The sequence below is a fragment of the Prosopis cineraria genome, unplaced genomic scaffold (assembly GCF_029017545.1).
Source record: "Prosopis cineraria cultivar Desert tree isolate PC_DT_omini unplaced genomic scaffold, ASM2901754v1 PC13, whole genome shotgun sequence".
NCBI lineage: Eukaryota > Viridiplantae > Streptophyta > Magnoliopsida > Fabales > Fabaceae > Prosopis > Prosopis cineraria.
This window is the reverse complement of record NW_026555344.1, coordinates 38,017,902-38,039,542: the sequence shown is the minus strand read 5'-3', so window position 1 is coordinate 38,039,542 and position 21,641 is coordinate 38,017,902. Positions and strand designations below refer to the sequence as shown.

Here is a 21,641-nt window from a genome sequence, read left to right as displayed (position 1 = left end):
ACCACGTCTTCTCTGGACGCCACGAGGCTTCCCTCGCCACCAAGTGTCGCCCACGCTCCCGAAAATTCTGCTCATACTTATTAACATTAATTCGGGTCGGTCCCAATCAACGAACAATCCATCGAGAATTAATCCGATCGACGATCCAATGGCTAGCGACGGAAGCGAGGAGTTCAGGCTGGTTTCTCCGACGATAAACAACGAAGGCAGGATCCCGAGGCATTACACGGACGAAGGACAAGGCGCCAAGAAGAACGTGTCCCCACCCTTGGAGTGGTACAACCTCCCGCAGGGCACCAAAACCCTTGCTCTCGTTGTGGAGGACGTGGATGCTCCGGATCCCGAGGGGCCCATCGTTCCCTGGGTGCACTGGGTGGTGGTGAATATCCCGCCGACAGTGAAGGGTCTGCCGGAGGGATTCTCCGGCAAGGAGGAGGAGCTCGGTGGTGAGTATGCTGGCATCAAAGAAGGCAATAATGACTGGAAGATCCCTGGGTGGCGTGGCCCCAGGTTGCCTAATCATGGACATAGGTTCGAGTTCAGGCTTTACGCTTTGGACGATGGGCTTCATCTCGGTAACAAGGTATTATTATTATTACCCGCTTGTGTCCGTGTGTGTGTGTGTATATATATATATCTAGTATCTTATCGATATATGTTTATGTACATGCACGAAATTATGGATCTATATAGGTAATTAAAGTACAGGAGCTTGCTTGTTCTTGATCAAAATCCTTTTGTGATTTGTTCCTGCATGCATGATCCTGTGTGTAAGAACAAAGTTGTGAGATTTGATTTTTCTGATATGGTTGTGGGACTGAATATATGTAATAGGTAACGAAGGACAAGCTTTTGGAGGCTATAGAAGGGCACGTGCTGGGGGAAGCGGTGTTTGTGGCTAAATTCTGACCTCGGATTGTAAAAATTGAAATAATATTGTGTTGAATGCAGAGTCTTTAATTAGAGTTTTTGTACTGATTTTGAAATATGATATCAGTCTAACAAATTAATTATTAGATCTTAATCTTCTCCGTTTCCAAGTTAATTTCTTCTTTCTTATATAATGAGTTAAAGTATTCAGGGAAAACATAATCTTTAATTTTATCATATTTTGTTTTTAGTTCCTGTCCTATAATTTTTATAACAATTAATTTGAAAAACAAAGGATGCACAGTCTTTCTAAACATATATATATATATATATATATATAGGAACTGAAAATATTGAAAAATTAAAAAAAAACTGATGAAAAATCAATGATTGTGTTTTCTTAAGTATTTTAGTATTGATGTTGGAAAGTATTGCTATGCAGGAGTGCATGATTGATGAATAATTAATTCAGTAAATTAATTAAATTAACCATGTTAGGAAAGTATTTACGTGAAAGGGAGAATATTTACCCAAAAAAAGGGAGAAACAATTTTTTTATATGAAAGAAAAAGTTTAAGCAAGTTGGGTTATGAGAATTCACTAACTCTAAGGTACGTTTCAAATGCCTATAAATATTTCAAATGCCTAAAAATATATATTTATAGATTGCTCACTAATATAATCTTATGGATTATGAGTTTTTAACATTGGATTAATCTTTTTAAAAGTAAAAGATAAATAATTTTAGTAAGTAAGGTGGTTTACTTCTTTTAATCACCGAAACATCAAAGACAAATATAGAGAGGAAACCAAATTGTAATTTCCTGGGAAGAATGACAATCTCAAAGGGCCCTACCAGCTCGAGCTCATGCCCAAATGTTTTAGCTAAAGGATGAAACCATGAGACACGAGCGAGCCAGTGAAACCAAATTGTAACTTAAATGCGTGGAATTGGGATATGAATGGGATAATTTTTCTACTCAATCGAAAGGATGAAAAAATTGTGAATTACTTAATATTATTGGTTTTAGACTTCATAAAATAGAGGTAAAATAATTATTTGTGGGTTAAAATAAATTTCGTAAATTTTAGATTGGGTGTATATAATTTCTTGAAATTTTAAATTAAACAATTGACGCTCTTGCAGTTTTATATTTATGCAAATATTTTGTAGTGCTAATTTTTTTTTTACTCGTGTACTTTAAAAGAGTGTAATGTGATCTAGGGTTCATTTTATGATTTCAAATTTAGGAAAAAAATATATATTTCTATTAAAATTTGAGGGGTTATTCAGAAGGGGGGGAGTTTAAAGGAGGTCTCTGGTTACATGTTCCATAGCTATTAAAATAGAGAAATAATCAATAGTAATTAAAGTTTATTTGTATATAATTAAAATTTCCCTTGTAAGATTCTTGAAAACTTTTAAAATTTAATAAAATTATTTTATTTAATTTGGAATTTAAGGAAGTTTTGTATAATTTAATTTGTTAACAAAATAGAAGTTGGGAAATAACAAAGTACCTATAAGGAAATTAAACTAAACTAAAGACTTTTGAGTAAAATTCTTGAAACTTCAATTGTAAAGTGTCCTCGTAAATTCTTGAAATTTTAATTGTGATTTTGATATATATTTTTTTTCTTAGGGTCACACATTTGTCATTCTCCCTATGCGTGTTACTGGGTCGTCGTCTTGTTTTTTTCCCCTAATACCAAATAATGGGACTCATGTGGCTACATTTCATGTTCAATAATGGATGAGAGTGGGAGTGAGAATTGGATACGGATTCAAAAGCTTATTTGGTATGTCAATGGAATGCTAATATAAATCTCCATTTGATATTTATAATAAAATAGTAAAGTACCATTTTATCCTTAACCTAAACACAGGCACACACCCAACCAACCACCACTGTGCACAAATCGTGACCAAGAACAATGGGTTAAACTCCTTGCTTGCTTGGTGTCCTGGAACAAACCTTTTTCTCCTCAAGCCCTTATCGTGTTTTTTTGGGCCAAAAAGCCAGCATCTTTTTGAAGGAAGCTCATCTTAAAATAATAATAATAATAATTTTAAATTCTTACATTTTATTAAAATTTTATTATAAATTTTTATATTTTTTTAATATTTTGAGTCTTACTTTTTTATTTTTTTATTAATATTCTAAATCTTTACAACATCATTTATGAAAGGACCTACAACGCAAAAAAAAAATATATAAAGATTTATAATAAAACTTTAACATAATATAGAGATTTAAAGTTATCTTTTTTCTTATTTTAATTAACATGATATAATTAATCACTTTCTCTCTCCATTTTAGTCTCAAAGCAAAGGCCTCTCTCTCTCTCTCTCTCTGTGATAAACCCTCACTCATAACTGGATTGTGTATATACACTTGAAAATAGACAATGATAATCGGTGGCCCACGGCATGGAACACAAGAACTTGATGAAATTAAAGATGCAGTGGTTGCACAAAATGCCTTCACCGTTGGCCATTCTAATACACTGTGAGGAAAGTCAAGCGATAGGAGATCAGAAACTGCTTTTGAGAATGACCTTTAATCAGAGAACGTGGCCATTTGGCCAAAATATCTCATGAGTGATTTAATTTAAATATATATATATATATATATATCTCCCGGCCCGAAAGTGCCTCATTTTAAATATTAAATATTATAATAGAATGAACAGTGAATTAGTAATCCTAGCTAGTGGGGACATATAACGTGATGCATGGAAGCAAAGATGAAGTGGGAGGACTTGTAATGAGGAGACACGTAACAAAGAAAGGGGACCCACCATCCAAAGATTGTTGGTACAAAAGGCACCGCGTTTTCCGATTTGGACTCCGGACGCTTCCTCCTTCGTTCCTTGTCACCACTTTTCTCTTTTGTTTGTTTCCAGGCCCATTCTTTGACCACTCTCAATAACCTTCATTTCTTTTAACCATCCTCAAATGATCGAATCCCATGCATCTTTCTCTGCATAGTAACTTGAGATTAAAGCTAAGACCAGTCTTATTCTTTTACGAACAAACTACGAGGCAGCTGTGATTTGTCCCACACTTGGTGCACTGTAACATATTAACGAGTGAAGCCTTCCATGTCTTGCTCGTAAGGCCTTATTACTAGGCAAATAACGCTGTTGCGTTAGGCCTCCAAGATATTCACTTTTATCTTACATAAACGGTTATTATTTTACTCATTAAATATTATTATTAATTACATATTTTCATAAAGAATTTATTGCTTGCATATATCCTATATAATCAGTTATTATTTTTTATAAGGATTTTCGATCAAAAAGTTACTAAAGTACACTTGAAAGGTTACGAATAACCTTAAACTTAATTATGATTTATTTACATTTTTTGATTTTAAAAAATTATTATTTCATTACTTTAACATTAACTTACCAAACACCTCTGTCATTTGAGTTTCACATTTAAATTTTTTTAATGTTTTTTATTATAAAATGTTGTTTGGGGGCCCTATAATTTATTTTTTTTAATTTCTCCTTCTCTCTCCTCTCCCCCCTCTCTCTACTGCCTAATCTGTTCGACAATTGATTCTCATGGATTCCCATTTTTTTGTACAACTTCCCATCCACTTTGTCGCCAAACATATATATATATATACACACACACATGCATGCATGCATGTATGTATAAAGATATGCATAATGTAGAAGAAGATTAAGTTGGTAGATATGAGGTTTCGGAGAAGCTTCTTAGACTTGTGGAAGTAGATGTTGCCAACCTAGAACACGAAGTTGTGAGATGACTCATCCATATTGAAAAGAAGAACCACGCAGACATAAACGCTAGAGCGCCCAAACTTATCAACTTTGTTGTGTTCTCTCTCCCTTCAATCTTGGTTGCTGACGTCCTCTCTCTCACACACAAATATTGTGTGTGTGTGTGTGTGTGTGTGTGTGTGTGTAACGCATGCAACTATCGTGTCTTTATCATGCAAGCATTGACAGGAAGGAGAAGGAGGAACATGTGTCTCCATGCAAGCATCGACCATCTCTTCTTCTCCTTTCTCTTGGTCACTTCACCTCTATTTTTTATTAAAAGAACAGAGATTAAAAAGGAAGAAGAGGTTAAAAATGGATCTCCAACATAACCTCTTGCCCTGATCGCTGAGTGTGTGAGGAGAAAGGATGATGAATCTGTTGGAGCTCATTCCCATGTTTATAGCTTTTCATCTTTCAAGGCTATTGAAAAAGAGGTTAATAGTAATGTAGGTGTAAACATGATCTTCACTTTCATCAACGTCAAAACTCTTCCACATGAAGTTTAGTCTCCTGTTCTTATTCGTCACTAGTTTATTCAACATTGCATATCATTGTTAAATCAAAGAGATACTTCCTAGCTAGATAGTCAAAATGCACAAGGATGTGTGTGTGTGTGTACATGTCATCGTCGATTGTTGGGCAGGCTGGGCTTAGCTCCTACGAACTCAGTATCGAGGATGAGCTCGACTTTGCCTTAGAGTGCAATCTCGATCTTTCTCTCAATTTCGATCATTGTTTGACCCGAAGATGTTAGTGTGATGTCACTCATTCTTCATTGGGATCATGAAGACCGGCAGGTTTCTTCCATCTTTCATTGTCGGAGACGCAAACTTCGATGGTCGGAGAGAGGGAGGAAAGAGAGGAAGGGGACAGATAGAAAGTATTGAGTTGCAGAGAGAGAAGGAAAATTAAAAAAAATAATATAGAATTCACAAGCAATATTTTATAATAAAAATATTAAGAAAATTTATATGTGAGACTCACCTAATAGAGCTGTTAGGTAAGTTAATGTTTGAGTAATGAAGCAACAATTTTTTAAAATTGAGAGATATAAATAACTTATAATTAAATTTCAAATAATATATGATCTTTTATGTGTATTTCAAAAACATTTTTGACCCTCGATCCTTTTGTACATTAATTACATCTTATTAAGAACTTATTGTCTCACATTTCACTGCACCTACCACTCTCATTCTCAATATCGATAAATCATTCTTTAGTTAGAAAGGTAACATTTATAGTACTATATTAGAATATTAGACTCTTTTTCAATTTCACACACGCACACATCATTTTAAAAGTAGGCGTAATGCTTGAAGAGGCGCGGGATCAAACTTGGAACCTAGTGCCACATATGGACAACTTGGCACCACTGGATCCAATGGTCTTTGGTCTTTTCAATTACATATATTGTTTATGTAATATTATTGATAATATCAAAAATAATTACTATTATTGAATGAAGTTTTTTAAAATTAAATTTTTTTAAATCTTATCTAGATCAATCATATTACAAAATAGTTTAAATGAATTAGTAATATTATTTGTTAAAATAAAATTTTAATACTTTATTTTGTAGCTTTAAAATTAAAAAATAATATAAAATTAGATAAATGACAATATATTAATTAATAGATCTTTTTAAATAATTTTATTTTAAATTTCAAAACTTCTTCACACTTTTCTGTGGATACGTCTGTGCTTTTTTCTTCTCTTCTTTACAAGCACCATTTTTTGATGAGCTTCAGTCAAAAGTGAGCATCTGTGACCCAACTTTTCTGATGAGACGCGTTAACTCAATTGACCTCGTAAGGCTTTTCTTGACTAAGGAATATACAATAATCTATGGTTAATATATATTTTATTTTCTTAGAATGATATATAGAGCAAAACATTCTTAAAGAAAATAAATTAATTATAGTTTAATTTGCAAGAGGTGAAAAATTAAAAAAAACATACAATTTATATTTTTAATATACAAAATGCTTTAATGTATATTAAAAAATTACTCTTATAATAATGGTAGCATATTCCAAAATAAACATAGTTGCTTAGATTTTTATTCACACAAGGACAACTAATAATGGATTTAGGAATTTTTTTCTTTGATTAATTACGGGGGGAGAACTTAGTATGAAGTATATTTTTTTAACTTGATTTCAAAATTTTCCCACATATTATCAAAGAAAAATGGCAAATGTATCCCAAGGATAACACATTTTAAGATAAAATAAGTAATTATTTTTATCTTTAATATGTATAGGCAAAACAATTTTTAGTATTAAATAAATTATTTTTTAATTTTTATTCCTATAAATTAACAGAATATGATACTTTGAATACACAAAAATAAATTATTTTTTAATTGATTAAAGTATACATTTAGTCATGTAATTTTATATAAGGTTTTCATTTTCTTTAAATTTAATGCCGTTAATTTTATTGATAAAAAATTTTAACATTAAACTTTTAAATTTTAACAAAATAATTTCGAAGGTTAGCAAATTAAGTTTAATTTTTTAAAATAAAAAAATAATTAATATGAACAATAATTATTTCAAACTAACGGTATTATATTAAAGGAATGAAAAAATATTTTATAAGATTAAAGAATCAAACTAAAATCTCATATGAAATTAAAATTTTAAAAATATACTTTAATTTTTTAATTCATATATTTTATTTTTATCTTTTAAATTTTAAAATATCCAAGAGGAATAAATCTAGTTTTGGCAAATAGTTGCACATCATTATTGAACTGGGAAAGGTGTTCCCTTACACACCTCAAACCCACTAAAACGAAGGCATCAATGGAATCTCCCACGCGATAATTAACTTTTTCCCCAACTATGACTCTGTTCTCAGATTCTGGTAATATCCCTGAACAGCATGTGTAGTCGAAGATTCTGGACTGAAATCTCACCCAAAAAATGAAAAATAAACAAACAAGGCTTGCGGCCCAAGTTTAAAAATTGAAATATTATTGTGAATTTGCAGAAACATTTGAAGAGGTATCATTGCTGCCAAGACCCTTTCTACATCTGAGCCCCACCATCATTGCCTCTCAGTCAATCAATCTCCTTTCAATAGGAAATGACTTTTTTAGAGTTACTTTTTTAATTTTATTTATAAATTATTTTTAATATATTTTATTAGTATAAAAAAATTTAAAATTTATTAACCATGTTTTAAAATTTAATAAGTTTTTAACTTTATCCTATTAAATATAAATACTTTAATAATATATTTTTTTAAATATTTAATAGAGGATAAAAATAAAAATTCATAATAAAAATTTAATGATATAACTTATAAATAGGATTAATAAATTTTTTTTATTTTATAAATAAGACTAAAGGAGTAATTTCTCACATTTTATTTCTTTTTGATGGTTTGTTATGCTCCCCACATCATTTAGATTCCATCTCCCTTCCTTTCTCCGGATGACAAATTTAATCAAATTCAGTTTTCACACGTTCAAGAATCTAGTCCATCGATATTGTTAAAATTAATTAAACCTATCACCTTTTTAATTTCGTTTTTTTCTTAAAACCTAACCATAAAAAATCATGAGTTTAATAAGGCTCATTGGTCTTGAGTTTAAGGGTCCTAATTTTACTTGTAGTAATAATAGACAAGATGGAAATCAGTGACGAGCACAAGTTCAAATGGAGAGATTATTCCAAGAAACTAGCTTGTTGTGTAACATCCCAATTTAAATTTTAATAGTTAATTTGGGTTAATAAAAATTTTGAAAAGTATTATTAAATTATTATTATAAAAAAAAAGTATGCAAAAAAAATAAAAAATAAAAAAAATAATAATAATAAATAAAAAAATAAAATATTATTAAATTATTATTATTATAATAATAAAAAGAAAGAAAGGAAAAGAAAGGAAGAAGAAGAAGAAAATGAATTTGCTTCGTCCGCCGCCTCAACAGTAACAATAATAAAATAATAATAAAAAGAAAAGAAGAAGAAGAGAGAGAAAATAATTAAAAAAAAAGGTGGAACCCACTGAATTTTTATAAAAACTCACCTTCCTTCATTTCCTCATTCATTCTGCGCGCGAGCTGGGGCGGAGAGAAGCGAGTTGCCGGTGCGAAATATCTAAATTTTTAAGGTAAGAGTTTTTAATAGGATATTTAGGGTGTGATTTTAAGCTTTTCAAGACTAAGTAAGTGTTCTAAAAATTTTTCTTAGTCATCCTTCTTATTTAGTTTCTGAGTTTGTAGTGGTAGAAAATTTAAGATCTGGAAGAGGGATGAATTTATGTTGAATAAATATGATTTTTGAGGTTGTCAGTAGTATAATAAATGTTCTAGAGTATAAATTTATTGATGATCTTTGAATCTGTGGCTTATGGATCAAATTCTAAACTAGATCTGAAAATATATGTTGATTTATTGAGGTTTAGATGATTATTTGGGATGAGAAATGAATTATTATGGTTATAGGATTATGATTCTAAGCTAGAGACTCAATTTTTAATTTTTGGGTATTTTAGGTACGAATTTATAAAATAAAAAGAAAATTTTGATAATAGAAATTAGTTTAAAATTTGATTTTTAGATTATTAATGTTTATTGATAATTAAAAGAGGAGTTAAAAATTTTACTTAATAGTATTAACTATAGATTTGTATTAAGATTGAGATTAGGAATTATGTTATATTTTTAATTCTATTATTAGAATTATTTTATTAGTTTCAAAAATTAAAACTAATATTTATAAATAATATGTTATTTGTAGATTGTATTACTGGTGAAGATTGTGGAGAGAGAGAAATTTTAAGGAATAATTTATTGAAAAAGCCACAAGGTAACCATGCTTTTAATTTATGATTAGTGTTACTTCTTGTTAATTGGGTGATTATTGAGAAAATTATGAATTTTGTAATATTGTATAATTGTGCAATATTATTATGAATTTGTTTAATTATTGTGGGAGGTGTTGGGAGACTTGCTATTATTGTTGTATTTATGTGCCACGTGGTACGCCCCTATTGGAGCTCAATAGGTGGCTTGTAAGGGCTCGGACTAATCTACCTTTGGCCGGGTAATTTAGCACCGAGTGAGGGCTACGGCTCGAGGTTAATGGAGGGATATAAGGATGGTTGTTTGTGTGTATTGTATTATTTCTTATATTTATTGGAATTATATTATTTTTAATTCTCACTTAGTAAACACACACTTAACTGTTTGTATACACTATCATAAATTGGCTTTGGTTACTGGGACTTTTGAGTCTCATTATGTGGTTAACAATTTTCAGGAGAAGAGCCACGAGTGACACGTGGAGGAGTCCCTGAGGCTTAGTGGTATAAATCCACTGTCTCTTTTGGGTATTTAATTTATGATTTATAATGTGTTATATTGCCAATATTAGGACTTTTTTATGTTTATTGTTAATTATATGAATATATAAATGTAATCATGCCTTTCAAACTATTTCTATTTTTGGTACAATTTGGATGACTGTAATTTTAATATTTGGTTTACTTTGGATTGGTTAAAATGTCATGATTATAAGGCCAAATAACTGGCTTGTGTTGAAAATTGACTAAATTGCTTATTTTACTTGTTGGGAGTATAAGGATGGACAAATGTGATTTAGCCTAATGGCATGTAGGAGGTAAAAAAATTTATCTGAAATGTTATAGTGTGTGAGTTGAAGCCAATTATAAAATATTTTATATCGAAATTATTGATATAAAAATGTGTTGAGTAGCTGTAACCCAACTATGGTTGAGTTAAATTATTAAAAAAAAAAATTTTGGTGTGTTACATGTTGGGTGGAAAAGCTCATTGAATTTATAAACTCTATTCTACTTGTGAGGCTTTTCGATGTGAGATTTGTTACAATGCCGCCCGGTCAAGAGTCAATCTACTTGACAACTTCATTCTACGGCATTTCACTTAGCCTCTTGGCGGTCATAACCTTTCGTAGACAGCTCTTTTTTGTGACACTGATTTCTCAATAAAAACACTAATGTAACAAGCACAAGCTTAAAAAAAGAGCCCATCCCAAAAGACTAATATGTTGAGTGGGAGAGTCTCTTAAATTTATAAACCTCACTCCACTTATGAGACTCTCCAATGTAAGACTTGTTATAGGATCATGTGAGAAGGAAAGATTAGATAGGGGCCATTTCTGAGACTTCCCAATGTAAAACTCATTATAGGATCATGTGAGAAGGAAAGATCAAAAAACGTGCACGCATGCGCACACACAAAAACTAATTTTTTCTTTTAAAATTGTTAATAACCAAGTAAACATTGTCAAATTAGTTTGAATGTTAAAACATGCGCATTGCAAAATATACTAAATCAAAAGTCATAAAATTATATTTTTACATTTACTTATACATAATAATTCAACACCAACTTCTTTATCTATTGTGTTGTCGGATGATTTGGGGGATAAAGGCAAGTTTGTGGCTTGTGATTGAGTGCATTGGGATGAAGAGTAGAGTATGACTAGTGCTTCTTCAGTTCTTTTTATAAATAATTTCTATTAACCTCATCAATATCAATGTAAAAAAAGTATAAGGAATAAAAAGTGTAGAATTTTAAATATGTCCTTACATAACAAATACAAAATATGATGTCATGTTACTTTTTTTATAAAAGATAATTTTAAAAATATTTTTTTAATATTACTTAAAAAGGCACACTTTGATTTATAAATGAGATCAAACAAACTTTCTAATATATGGTGGTGGTGGTGAAAAGGGCCTCTTTTCTATTAATATATATATATATATATATATATTTTAAAGTTTGAAGGAAGTAATTAGTATTTAGCAATGTATAGAATATATATATATATATATATACACTCTCTTCATTAAAAAATATAAATTATTTTTTAAAGAGTTAGATATTAAAAAATATAAGGCATTTTTAATCTTTTGAAGTGTAATCATTACCTTTTTTTAAAGTATCCTTATTAATAATGATTTTATATTTATTGCAGAGTGTTTAATGAAGATAAATATTAAAAGATAAGATCAGTTAAAAAATAGATAACTAATTTATTGAGAGGTGAGATTTAATTTAAAATATCTTATATTTTAAAAAAAAGAGAATATATATATATATATATATATATATTTTGTGCAACCACGATGCAACCACACCACACCCTTGGTAGCTTCGATGTTCTTTCTCAAGCCTACTTGTCCTCTAAGTCTTCGGTTGCTTTTGTCCTGTTTGTTTGCACTATGCATATGAGGGAATACAGAATAACAAAAATAATATATAAAATCTACAACATCTAAACTTAAATCCATTATTTGCACATTGCCATACTTGTGGTGGTTTAATTTATTTTGCATTTTAAATTATTTGGTCTGATGATTCTAATAACGAATTTTATAATTGAATTTTGAATTTAGAGTTAAAAGTGAGTAATATTAAACTTTTTCTCATTTAAGTAAAAAGATAAATCAGCTTTTGTTCTTCTTTGCGTGCGTGTCTATATAATACTAAACGAAATTGCAGTCCGATATGACAATCTCGAAAACTCAATCTACTACCTTGCTTGATCGCTGTTGAAGCTTTGAGGAACCCCAAGTTTTATGTTTTATAGCTTCAATTGATTCCAATCGTCGCCCCGCTGACGCTGCAGAACGACGAGAGTCATTACGATATGAGTACCAGTGGGCGCATCATCAAGATCACTATCTATCATAATTCCTCACCATACGAGGTCTCTCTCCCTGCTGAATCTACTTTCGGTACGTTTTTTTTCTCTCTAGTTACGGTTCCCCTTGGGTTGCTTCTGCATTTGAAGTCATTATGTTATGACTGTAGACCAATCAAGTCCAGGCTAGTTATAACCAAGCTTGTTTATTAAAAAAAAAAAGGTGAGGGGATTGGCCTAAAAAAACCTACTGAGGCAAATTTCGAGCTCCGCAGACTTAATCAATCCAACAATGGCCGTCATTTTTAGTTCCTTCAACGGGCTGAGCCCGAAAGATATACTGATAATCATAAATGTAATTTATACTTATGTACAATTTTTCAAAAAATGTCTGCTAAAACAACTAAAATTATAAATTTGTACTGCATACATACAACCTAGATGCGTAAACTGTCATTTTTTTTTTATGATCCTTACTAAAATCTATATATAAATACTGAAAATATGGAAAAAAATTAGACTTTACTAACCAAGTTTTGAAATTAATGAGCCGGAGCATAAACTCAATTAAATAAGATTAATCTGTTGATCAAGCTCGTTTACTACACAGATGTGATAAGCCAAATTCACGAAGTTAACAGGGAAAAGCTGAATCTGATTAGTTCACCAGCAGTTTGGTTATTCTGTGTTTCTAGTTTAGGCGAATCCTAATGCAAGGTAGCAACGCATCTAAAATTGGACTCTTATGATTTGCTCATCAGGAAAGTTGTTGGAACTTCCAGGAGTTGGGACTGGATTTGTTTTTATGTGGTGAATGCATATCTTCTCATCATATATACATGTTGGTTAGTGGAATTAATATAATACTCCTTTCAATCTCTATTATAAGGCACCTCTAACTACCTTACCGAAACTAAAGAGAGGTGGATAAGTCTTTAACTTTTTTTGAAAATAGAATAAACTTTCAATTTTATCTCCATTTAAATGATAATTTTCAAATTTGCATTATATTCTCTCTCATAATTAATGAGTTCAAATGGGGGTAATATTGAAAAAGCATAATTAATATGCTATAAGTGTCTTGTATTAAGGACCAAAAAATGCTTTTATGAGGCGCTCTATAATAAGGACCAAAGTGAATAGTTAATATGGCACCAAGCAGTTTGGTAGGAGATGTTCATTGAACTATATGTCAATGTGAAAAAATCCATAACATATGTTTCAGAATGCTAATTTTGTATATTGAGTTGGAGAATATTTTATATTGTGAGAAAATGTTAGGACAAAGTTGACAGAATTGAAATTGATGAATTAGATGCAAAATACATAGAACGAAGCTTGAAAGTTCATGAATAAAGTAGTTGCTGAGAAATTTAGCCTGATTTATTTTCATAATATTTCCCCCTATCTAGAGCATACGTTTCACCCTGCAACATGATATTGACGATTTCTTTATCTAGAATCTATCTAGAAAACTAGGAACATTTGGTAGAAGAAGCTTGAGATATTGAATATATTGTCCTTTTCAGTGCATATTGGCCTTAATTGGATCTTCAATAACAGGGGATGTTAAGAGACTGCTTGCACACAATATGGGTTTAGAGCCTAAAGAGCAAATACTCATCTTCCGAGGAAAAGAAAAGCAGGATAGAGAGCATTTGCACTTGGAAGGTGTTAAGGACAATTCAGAGTTATTTCTTTTTGAGGACCCTGCTAGCAAAGGGAGGAAACTTGAGGAAACCAGGAAAGTGTTCGATATGTCAGGAGCTCTTGAAGCTGTTGCTGGAGTTAGAACGGTGGTGGATCAGCTCTCTGAGAGGGTGAGCCCTTGCTTCCTATATGACTGCTTGCTGAAGAAGCATATTAGGTTAGAATAATTAAAAACATGTCAGATAGAGAATGATCATTGGTCTCATTTCAAACTTGCAGATGGCTGCCATAGAGGTAGCTGTGAAATGGGGAACCGATGTTGCAGAGAATGAATTTCTTACCTTGTCTGAGTTGCTTATGAGGCAATTGCTGAAACTGGATTCTATTCAGGCTGAAGGTGAAGCAAGGCTGCAGAGAAAAGCTGAGGTAGTGTTTATGGTGTCTAGACTAATATGAAGTTGTAATGTTTTATTTGTTGTTCATGGCATTTTCATGCAATCCTTATTTTGACAAAGCATAAGTCATGAATCATGATTCATGACATCTGTTGATATTAGTGTTTCAATTATTAAAGCAGAATGCTGATTAGGTGAGAAAAAAATAAAGCAGAACGTGATTATATGATATGTATTCTATGAAGTAATTTCCACTATGATGCAACATACTTCTCGGTGTCTTTTAGATGAATTTTGATGATGCTGCAAATACGTTGCAACTAACACAACAACAACAACAATCCTTATTCTATTAGGTGGAGTTGGCTATTATACTTTATTATTAACCAAGCTTTTAGGAATGTTATTGACTAGTAAGTCTTGTTCAATAGCTTCCATAAGTGTTTTCTTTGATATTCTTTTACTGTTTTTTGGTCTCATTGCAAATAACAGTTGTTAAAAATTCTAATCATGGATAATCATTGCTTTTCCTTTCCTTTTCTTTTCTTTTCTTTTCCTGTTATTTTCTTGGGATGATTTGAATGCTTCACCCAAGTTCTTTCATTTTTTTTCTTTGTGATAGAATTGTTAACGTGGTTATTGAGGAATAACTTGGAGACATTTATTTATTTTTTGATAAAAGAAAGTTGAGGGGAGTTGGGTTTTAAGGACTTACCAGAGCCAGAACATGCCTCCAAGCTCAAAGAGTGCTTATAGATTTCCCACTAACAAGGTCCTCACATTAGTAGTGAGATTTGATCCCATGGCCTTGTGAGTTATAGTTCAAATCTTTACCAACTAGACTAACCTTTGTTAGTTTAGAGACATTTATTCTCACTCATATAGTTAGTAAGATTCATTTGAATTAGGATTTTTAAATTAATTAAAAATTATACGTCCCCCTTTCTTTCCTTGTTTTAGTTTTTGTTTGCTTCTTATTGCTGTGTTGTGAATTTTTTTTCAATGTTTTATCCATTCAAATGCTGTAGGAATATATTTATATATATTGTTTAGCTTAGATGCTTAATGAAGATTCACTTTTATGAAAATGCTATTGCTTTGGAAATGCTATTGCTAATGCTACTGCAATTCTCTCATATTAAGCTTTGGAAACATCTTCACATTTACCAAAGACTCAGCATTCTCTTTTGAGTTATTCACCAAGAACCACTCGCAGGAAGGGCATACAGAAAAGACAGATCTATTTATATCATATCAGTATTAGATAGTATTAGATTACTATTATTTAGGTTTGATACAGTAACAAAATTCATGCAATGGTCCTGAAAAATTTTTATTCTTTTGGGATGAAGCTTTATGAACTAATTGATCATTCATGATTTGCTTTTTTCATTTCTGGTAGTGCGGTTTTGGTTTTAAGTTCTTTGCAGGTTTAATCATTCTGTATCGCACTGACGAGTTAAAATGGTCCAGAGAATCAATTGTTTCTCTCTTGAGTTCAGTTAAGGATTCAAATTGGGCAATGATATGGATGTCAATGCAATGTCACTGCCTTATACTGCCTTCCTTAACTCTTTCAATCTTATATTCATCTTTTTGACCAAAGTTTTAATAAGGTTGGTAAGGTTTCTTTCAATACAATAGATCCACTTTTTCTTTCAGACTAACCACTGTAGGGTACTATACTATAATAAGGTTGGAGTTCTAATGTTTCTTTCAATATAATCATGTTCCACTGCTTTCTATCCAATTAAGTATTCCCTCTGGCCTCCATCTGCTCACCCCTCTTTTCCTAATAGATGCCAGTAAATAGATATCAAATTTGTCATAAGTTTTATAAGTTTTACGACATGTGTTGAGTGTCAAAATGCATGGACAGCCTGTAGGTTTCTTTTCTGGATAATTTATCGTCATTTTATTTATTTTATCCTGTATTTGTGGAATATGGGGATGCATTTTTTCTTAGAATTTTGTGAATAGATGTGAATTTGATATTCTTTTTCTGTGGTAAAATGCATTACCTTTCAAATACCGCTTCATAAAAGTGTAGTAGGTTCCTCTTTGAGGCTTTCATATGGCATCAAGATTGTACTCATTGGCTTCAAAAGCCTGAACGTTAGTTTTACCACCTTTCTTCAGGTATGTCGAGTGCAGAGCATTGTTGATAGATTGGATTCTCTGAAGGAGATGAACTCCAAGCCTTCTAGCAATAATGTCAATGCATTCCGAGACAGAAATGAGGGGACCATTGACTCTGGAATGGGAAGCATGAATGTCCCACCCCCAATGCCATCTTCAGGAGAATTAATTCAAGATTTGGAGCAGCTAACTTGTTCTGAGAATGGTGAATATGAACTTCGAAGTTTAGATGAGGCTAGGGATCCAAGCCTTAGTGAGGCTTTGGTCAGGAGAAGAGGGAAGCGCTTAGGTAAGTTGAGTAAGCCCAACATAGACCCGCACATTAACCATTACAGTCACATAGAAAGGGCTTAATATGCAAAGCGTGGATTAACTGGGCAACCCAAAATGTCAACGTGTGGATGCTGGTACTTGAAATAATACGAAATTTTAAACACAAGGAATTTTGATCGCTACAATTTTATTTTTTTGGCATTTAAAAGCCCAACATAGATCGCTCCTTGCATGTGACTCTCTCTGTCTCTGTGTGAATGTGTGTATTTGAACGTGTCTAGGCTGTATTTTCTCTTAAGTGGAGAAGAAGAGGCATCTCTATTCTTGTTTCCATGATTTCATTCTTGTGCTAAGGCATTTTTCTCTCACTTCAGACTTGGGTGCTCCAGTTCAGGAGGGGACTGAAATAGGGGCCACCTCTGGGGCTAATGAATTGGAACAAGATCCCTTGGATTGTGCTCAACCTGACTTTCATATCAACTCCTCTTACGCTACTGGAGGTATTCATGCTCTTATTATTAGTATTATTATAACATAAGAAGTAGACTTTGCCAACAGTTGAGATTATCTCCCTCGAGGTCTAGAAGGCAAACATTAGACCTATACTAACTAAATTGCTACATGCATAAGGATTGAGATTCAAACCCTCAACTACTTGCTTAAATAATGAGAGTCCTTATCACTCGTGCCAACTTTAGTTGGTTATTCATGCTCTTATTTTAAGATTCATGCTGAATTTTGCCTCTGCTAGCAATATACTTTTCTTATGTTTGTGCAGATGCCAGACCTCAAATTGAGGGAGATCTACAAGGGGAAGTGAGCCCTCAGATATCTCGACTCCCTGAAACACGGAATGACGAGACTCTGGCTAATGGTAGTTTTCTCTTTTCACGAATTCAATCACTTCCTGTCCGTGCCTCGACATCTGGAGACTCTTTAGAGGAAGACACTTACGTCAATGTTGGGGAGATCCTGCAGCTCATCTTACCTTCCCCTGCTGTTACAAGAGCTTCTGCAAATGTGTCCACAAACGTGGCAAAAAGTGTGGCTGTGTTGTGTGAACTAGACGATAAAGCCACCAAACTAATGGAGATAGCCTTCAACAAATATCCCAACCTAATGATCATTAGGTCTGATAGAAGGAAGACCTTTATCCGTTGGATGTTTTGCTCTTTATCCAATCTCCTTCAACTACTTTCAACTACATCTCCCAGCACGTTGGACGCGCCGAAAATGAGCGAGATTGAAGTTGTGCTTGGAGAGCTTGAGACTTTTGGCTTTGATGCTGGGTTCATTGATGAGATGCGCTTGCAGGTGAGTGAGGCTTGGGAGACTCAGTCAGCTATAGACAATGCCACTTCAGAGTTGAAGACACTGTGCGCAAAGGCAGAAGATCTTAACCAAGAGATTGCTAGCATGGAGCATGGTTTAGCAGCTGCCAAGGCTGAGGTTGCACAGGTTGAAAATAGAATAAGCACTTTGTGTGAATTGGTAGAAGAGAATCGCACTCCTATAGTTAAATGGATTGAATGAGATAAGGGATTGCTGGAAGGTGGGTATTTAGTTTCGTGCACATAGAGCCCACAAATATATCTTAACCTTAGTTATATAAAACGATATTTCGGATGTGTTAAGCCTAAACATTAAGTGTTGCATGAAATTCTTGTGTTAATTTGGCAAGCTTTATCAATTATTATGTTCCATTTTGGTCCATTGTTGATTAAATAAGAGAGATAATATTTTAAAATGTGAAATACATAAAGATATTATAAAATTTTAAAATAACTAAATAATAAATTATGTTTATAATAAATAAATCAAGGAAAATATTATAAAATTTAAAAATAATTAATGGTTCGTTCGGTAGGAGTGAAATGAAAGCAAGGAAGTGAAAGCGAAAGTGAAATTTTAAATTTAACATGTTTGGTGCGCTTGAGCTGGCTTCTTTGTGGAAGTCATTTTCATAAAAAATGATGCAACTTGCTTCCCTACCCAACCCGGAACTAGTTCCGCTTCTATCGTACCCTCAAGTTTGGCAATTTGGCCCAATCACTATCTCTCCTTGTTATTGATAGGGGACGATGATCGATAGTGGTGATTATTTTTGATTTTTGGTTTGATTTTCCCTTTGATTTCTGCTCGCAATTTTTATTTTGTTTGACTTTTGGTTCTAAGTAATGTCTAACAAAATCCCCAAGGTGGAGGAGAGATTACTAGATCGGAAACGCAGAGGTGGGTGAGAGAGAGAGAGAGAGAGAGAGAGAGAGAGAGAGAGAGAGAGAGATTATTAGTGATTGTTTCTGTTTGGACCAATGCTCTGGAGCATTGTTTACAATATTCAACTTCAAAAGCTCCTCCGATGATGATGTTGGACTTGTTAAAATGCACACTTTCCCCTGCCTATTTCACCTCTTCTCGCTTTTCGATTTGATAATAATGTTTTCAGCTTTCATTGTATTTTCTGGCAAACTTTGCCTTTTGCATGGTGAGTGTGACATCCGGCAATAACAATCAACAAGCACGACGAGTTGGGGCTGTGTTTTTGGGGGGTGAGGACATATTTATAATTTTACGTTGTAAATATAATTATTGATTAAAATAAATTAACACTTTTATGTGCACACCAAACACACTTTTAAACTGCATTTTCACTAAAAACAATTTCCTATATCAAATGAGGCATAAATTATAACCATTTTTTATTGTAGTCATCAAATATAAAATAATATCTACTTTTTATAAAATCTTTAAATTATTTAAAAATTATTTATTTTTAATTTTTAAACAAATGGGCTCTAAATGCGTATGGATAATTTTATTTTAAAGTAGTGTTCTTATCTGGATGGAATTATTTTTTAATATAAATTGCTAATCTCAACTTGGTAATTTGTATTGAAATTTTTCCTTCAGTTCTTACAAATCCTATTCATTTTAATAAATAAAAAAACCGTGAGACAACTTTTATTATTTAAGTGTAAAATTAATGCTCATGCAATGTAAACATGGGAGAATCTTTTGTTTTATTGCTTGGATATATTATTATAAAATTATGATTTTAACCTTTTCAATTGATTTATGATGTATCCAAACATGCACTAAATTTTTCTCAGCAGATTGGAATTCTATCAGCAGAAGAATACCATAGTTTATGGGATTTTATGGACTTGTTTTATTGAGTAGTCATGTACAATTGGCCTTCCTAATTAGAAAATTAAAGGTGTGAAGTTTAATCCACAATAAATGGATAACTATGAGTTAAAACATAGAATGCACCTGGAAAAGGTTCGTACTCGGTGTGTGAAAGGGTCATGATGATTGAACCAATTCTGTTGCAAACTGATTGAAGAACATAACTGAAATTTTCCCAGAGTCATCCATGAACGTGTATTGAAGTTTAAATCATGAGAGAGAGAGAGAGAGAGAAGAAAAGAATTGAGGATTAAGGAACAATGATTTATGCAATTAATCAATTTATATAAATGCCCACCCAAACACAACTAATCCAAAGGACCAGCATGATACAATGTTCTAAATTCTAATTATGGTTTAGTTGGGGGTAAAATTAATGTTACTCTGGCTCAGTTTCACAAACATAGTCTTTGCAACACTTAAAAAATTTGATCAGAGACAGTGTAAAATTCATAAGATGAACTTGAAGTGCAAGTGACATGATTTACGTTAAGAATTTCCACCACACAAATTCTCGTGTAAAGCTTTGGGACGCTGAAGATGTGTTACAGGACAGTGAAGGTGATGGTGAGCTTTTGTCACAAACCAGGCAACACGATCATTCTTTTGAAGGCAGATAGTATTGAAGCAACCAACTACAATCTCGTGAAAATTAAAACTTACCTTTCATATGATGATCAAATTATTCTGGAAACTATACTCCCAGTTTCTTCATCATCATTGATATATATATATATACATATTGAATATCAAACGAACTATAATACAAGAGTAAGTCAGATGAAATGCAGTTGGATTTGCTTTGTCTGCAACTGGTGAAGAAGGAAAAGTGAATGCTTGGTGAATATAAAGAGACAACGTAAAGGTAAACGTGAAATGTGTGTTCCTCAAGCTTTGATTGCCATCGTAATGGGAACGGATGTGATTCTATATATCTTGGAAGGAGGATCGTTTTGCCTTGAAGAAACTCTCAATCGGATATATTGAACGCCTATTTATAATTTACATTCACTTGATTCCTGCAATATTGAACGCCTATTTATTTTATTAATAATTTATAGGAAAATTGATAATAAAATTTTTTCAAATTATATAAATAATAATTTGATTCTTCAAAATATCATAATACTAATGAAATTTCTAAGGATCTCTTTATCAATAACTTTTTTTAAAAAAAATTATTTTATCTTTATTGAAAATAACAAAACTCAATTACAACTTTTTTTAAGGAATCATAACTTTTCTTTTGTAAATTGCAAGAGTTAAAAAAAAATTATAACTTATTGAATGTAATTTCTATTATTGAAAAATAAATCTCAATCATAATTTTTGTTTAAGGAATAAAAAATTTTATTTTGCGAATCACAAAAAATTAAATAAAAAATTATAATTTGTCATATATAATTTCTATTATTAAAAAATAAGTTCTCAAAATAACAAACTCTATTCACAACTTTTGTTTAAAGAATTAAGTTTTTTTTTTCAAAGAATCGCAAAAATTAAACAAGAAATAATAATTTATCAATATGGGTAAAATGATCTTTTCTTTCGAATTATATAAATGACAATTTGAGTTCTCAAAATATCATAATACCAATAAAGTCTCTCAAAATCTTTTTGTCAATAATTTTTTTAAAAAAGATTATTTTACCCTTACTGAAAATAACAAATT

General features: G+C 31.8%; 2 protein-coding genes across 3 annotated transcripts; both read left to right on the top strand.

The window, feature by feature from the left end:
- Nucleotides 1-5: 5 nt before the first annotated feature.
- Nucleotides 6-1,079, top strand: LOC129290187 (uncharacterized). The gene is made up of 2 exons (XM_054926898.1): nucleotides 6-583; nucleotides 835-1,079. Exons 1-2 carry the CDS (start codon nucleotides 149-151, stop codon nucleotides 907-909), a joined length of 510 nt encoding a protein of 169 aa, XP_054782873.1. The 5' UTR covers nucleotides 6-148; the 3' UTR covers nucleotides 910-1,079.
- An 11,100-nt stretch (nucleotides 1,080-12,179) lies between these two features.
- On the top strand, nucleotides 12,180-18,483 carry LOC129291685 (uncharacterized). Of its 2 annotated transcripts, none has more exons than XM_054929165.1 (6): nucleotides 12,180-12,417; nucleotides 13,887-14,143; nucleotides 14,253-14,399; nucleotides 16,508-16,796; nucleotides 17,155-17,280; nucleotides 17,559-18,483. In XM_054929165.1, exons 1-6 carry the CDS (start codon nucleotides 12,330-12,332, stop codon nucleotides 18,311-18,313), a joined length of 1,662 nt encoding a protein of 553 aa, XP_054785140.1. In that variant the 5' UTR covers nucleotides 12,180-12,329; the 3' UTR covers nucleotides 18,314-18,483. The 2 variants fall into 2 exon arrangements, with proteins under 2 accessions (XP_054785140.1, XP_054785141.1); XM_054929166.1 differs by having other exon boundaries at nucleotides 12,270-12,417; nucleotides 13,853-14,143.
- The last annotated feature ends 3,158 nt before the right edge of the window (nucleotides 18,484-21,641 follow it).

Excerpts from the sequence above, each read along its gene's own strand:
- LOC129290187 (XM_054926898.1), top strand. The coding sequence starts at position 149 with ATGGCTAGCGACGGAAGCGAGGAGTTCAGGCTGGTTTCTCCGACGATA. Across the intron at positions 584-834 it reads GGCTTCATCTCGGTAACAAG|GTAACGAAGGACAAGCTTTT; the intron begins GTATTATTATTA and ends TATATGTAATAG.
- LOC129291685 (XM_054929165.1), top strand. The coding sequence starts at position 12,330 with ATGAGTACCAGTGGGCGCATCATCAAGATCACTATCTATCATAATTCC. Across the intron at positions 14,400-16,507 it reads GGCTGCAGAGAAAAGCTGAG|GTATGTCGAGTGCAGAGCAT; the intron begins GTAGTGTTTATG and ends ACCTTTCTTCAG. Across the intron at positions 16,797-17,154 it reads GAGAAGAGGGAAGCGCTTAG|ACTTGGGTGCTCCAGTTCAG; the intron begins GTAAGTTGAGTA and ends CTCTCACTTCAG.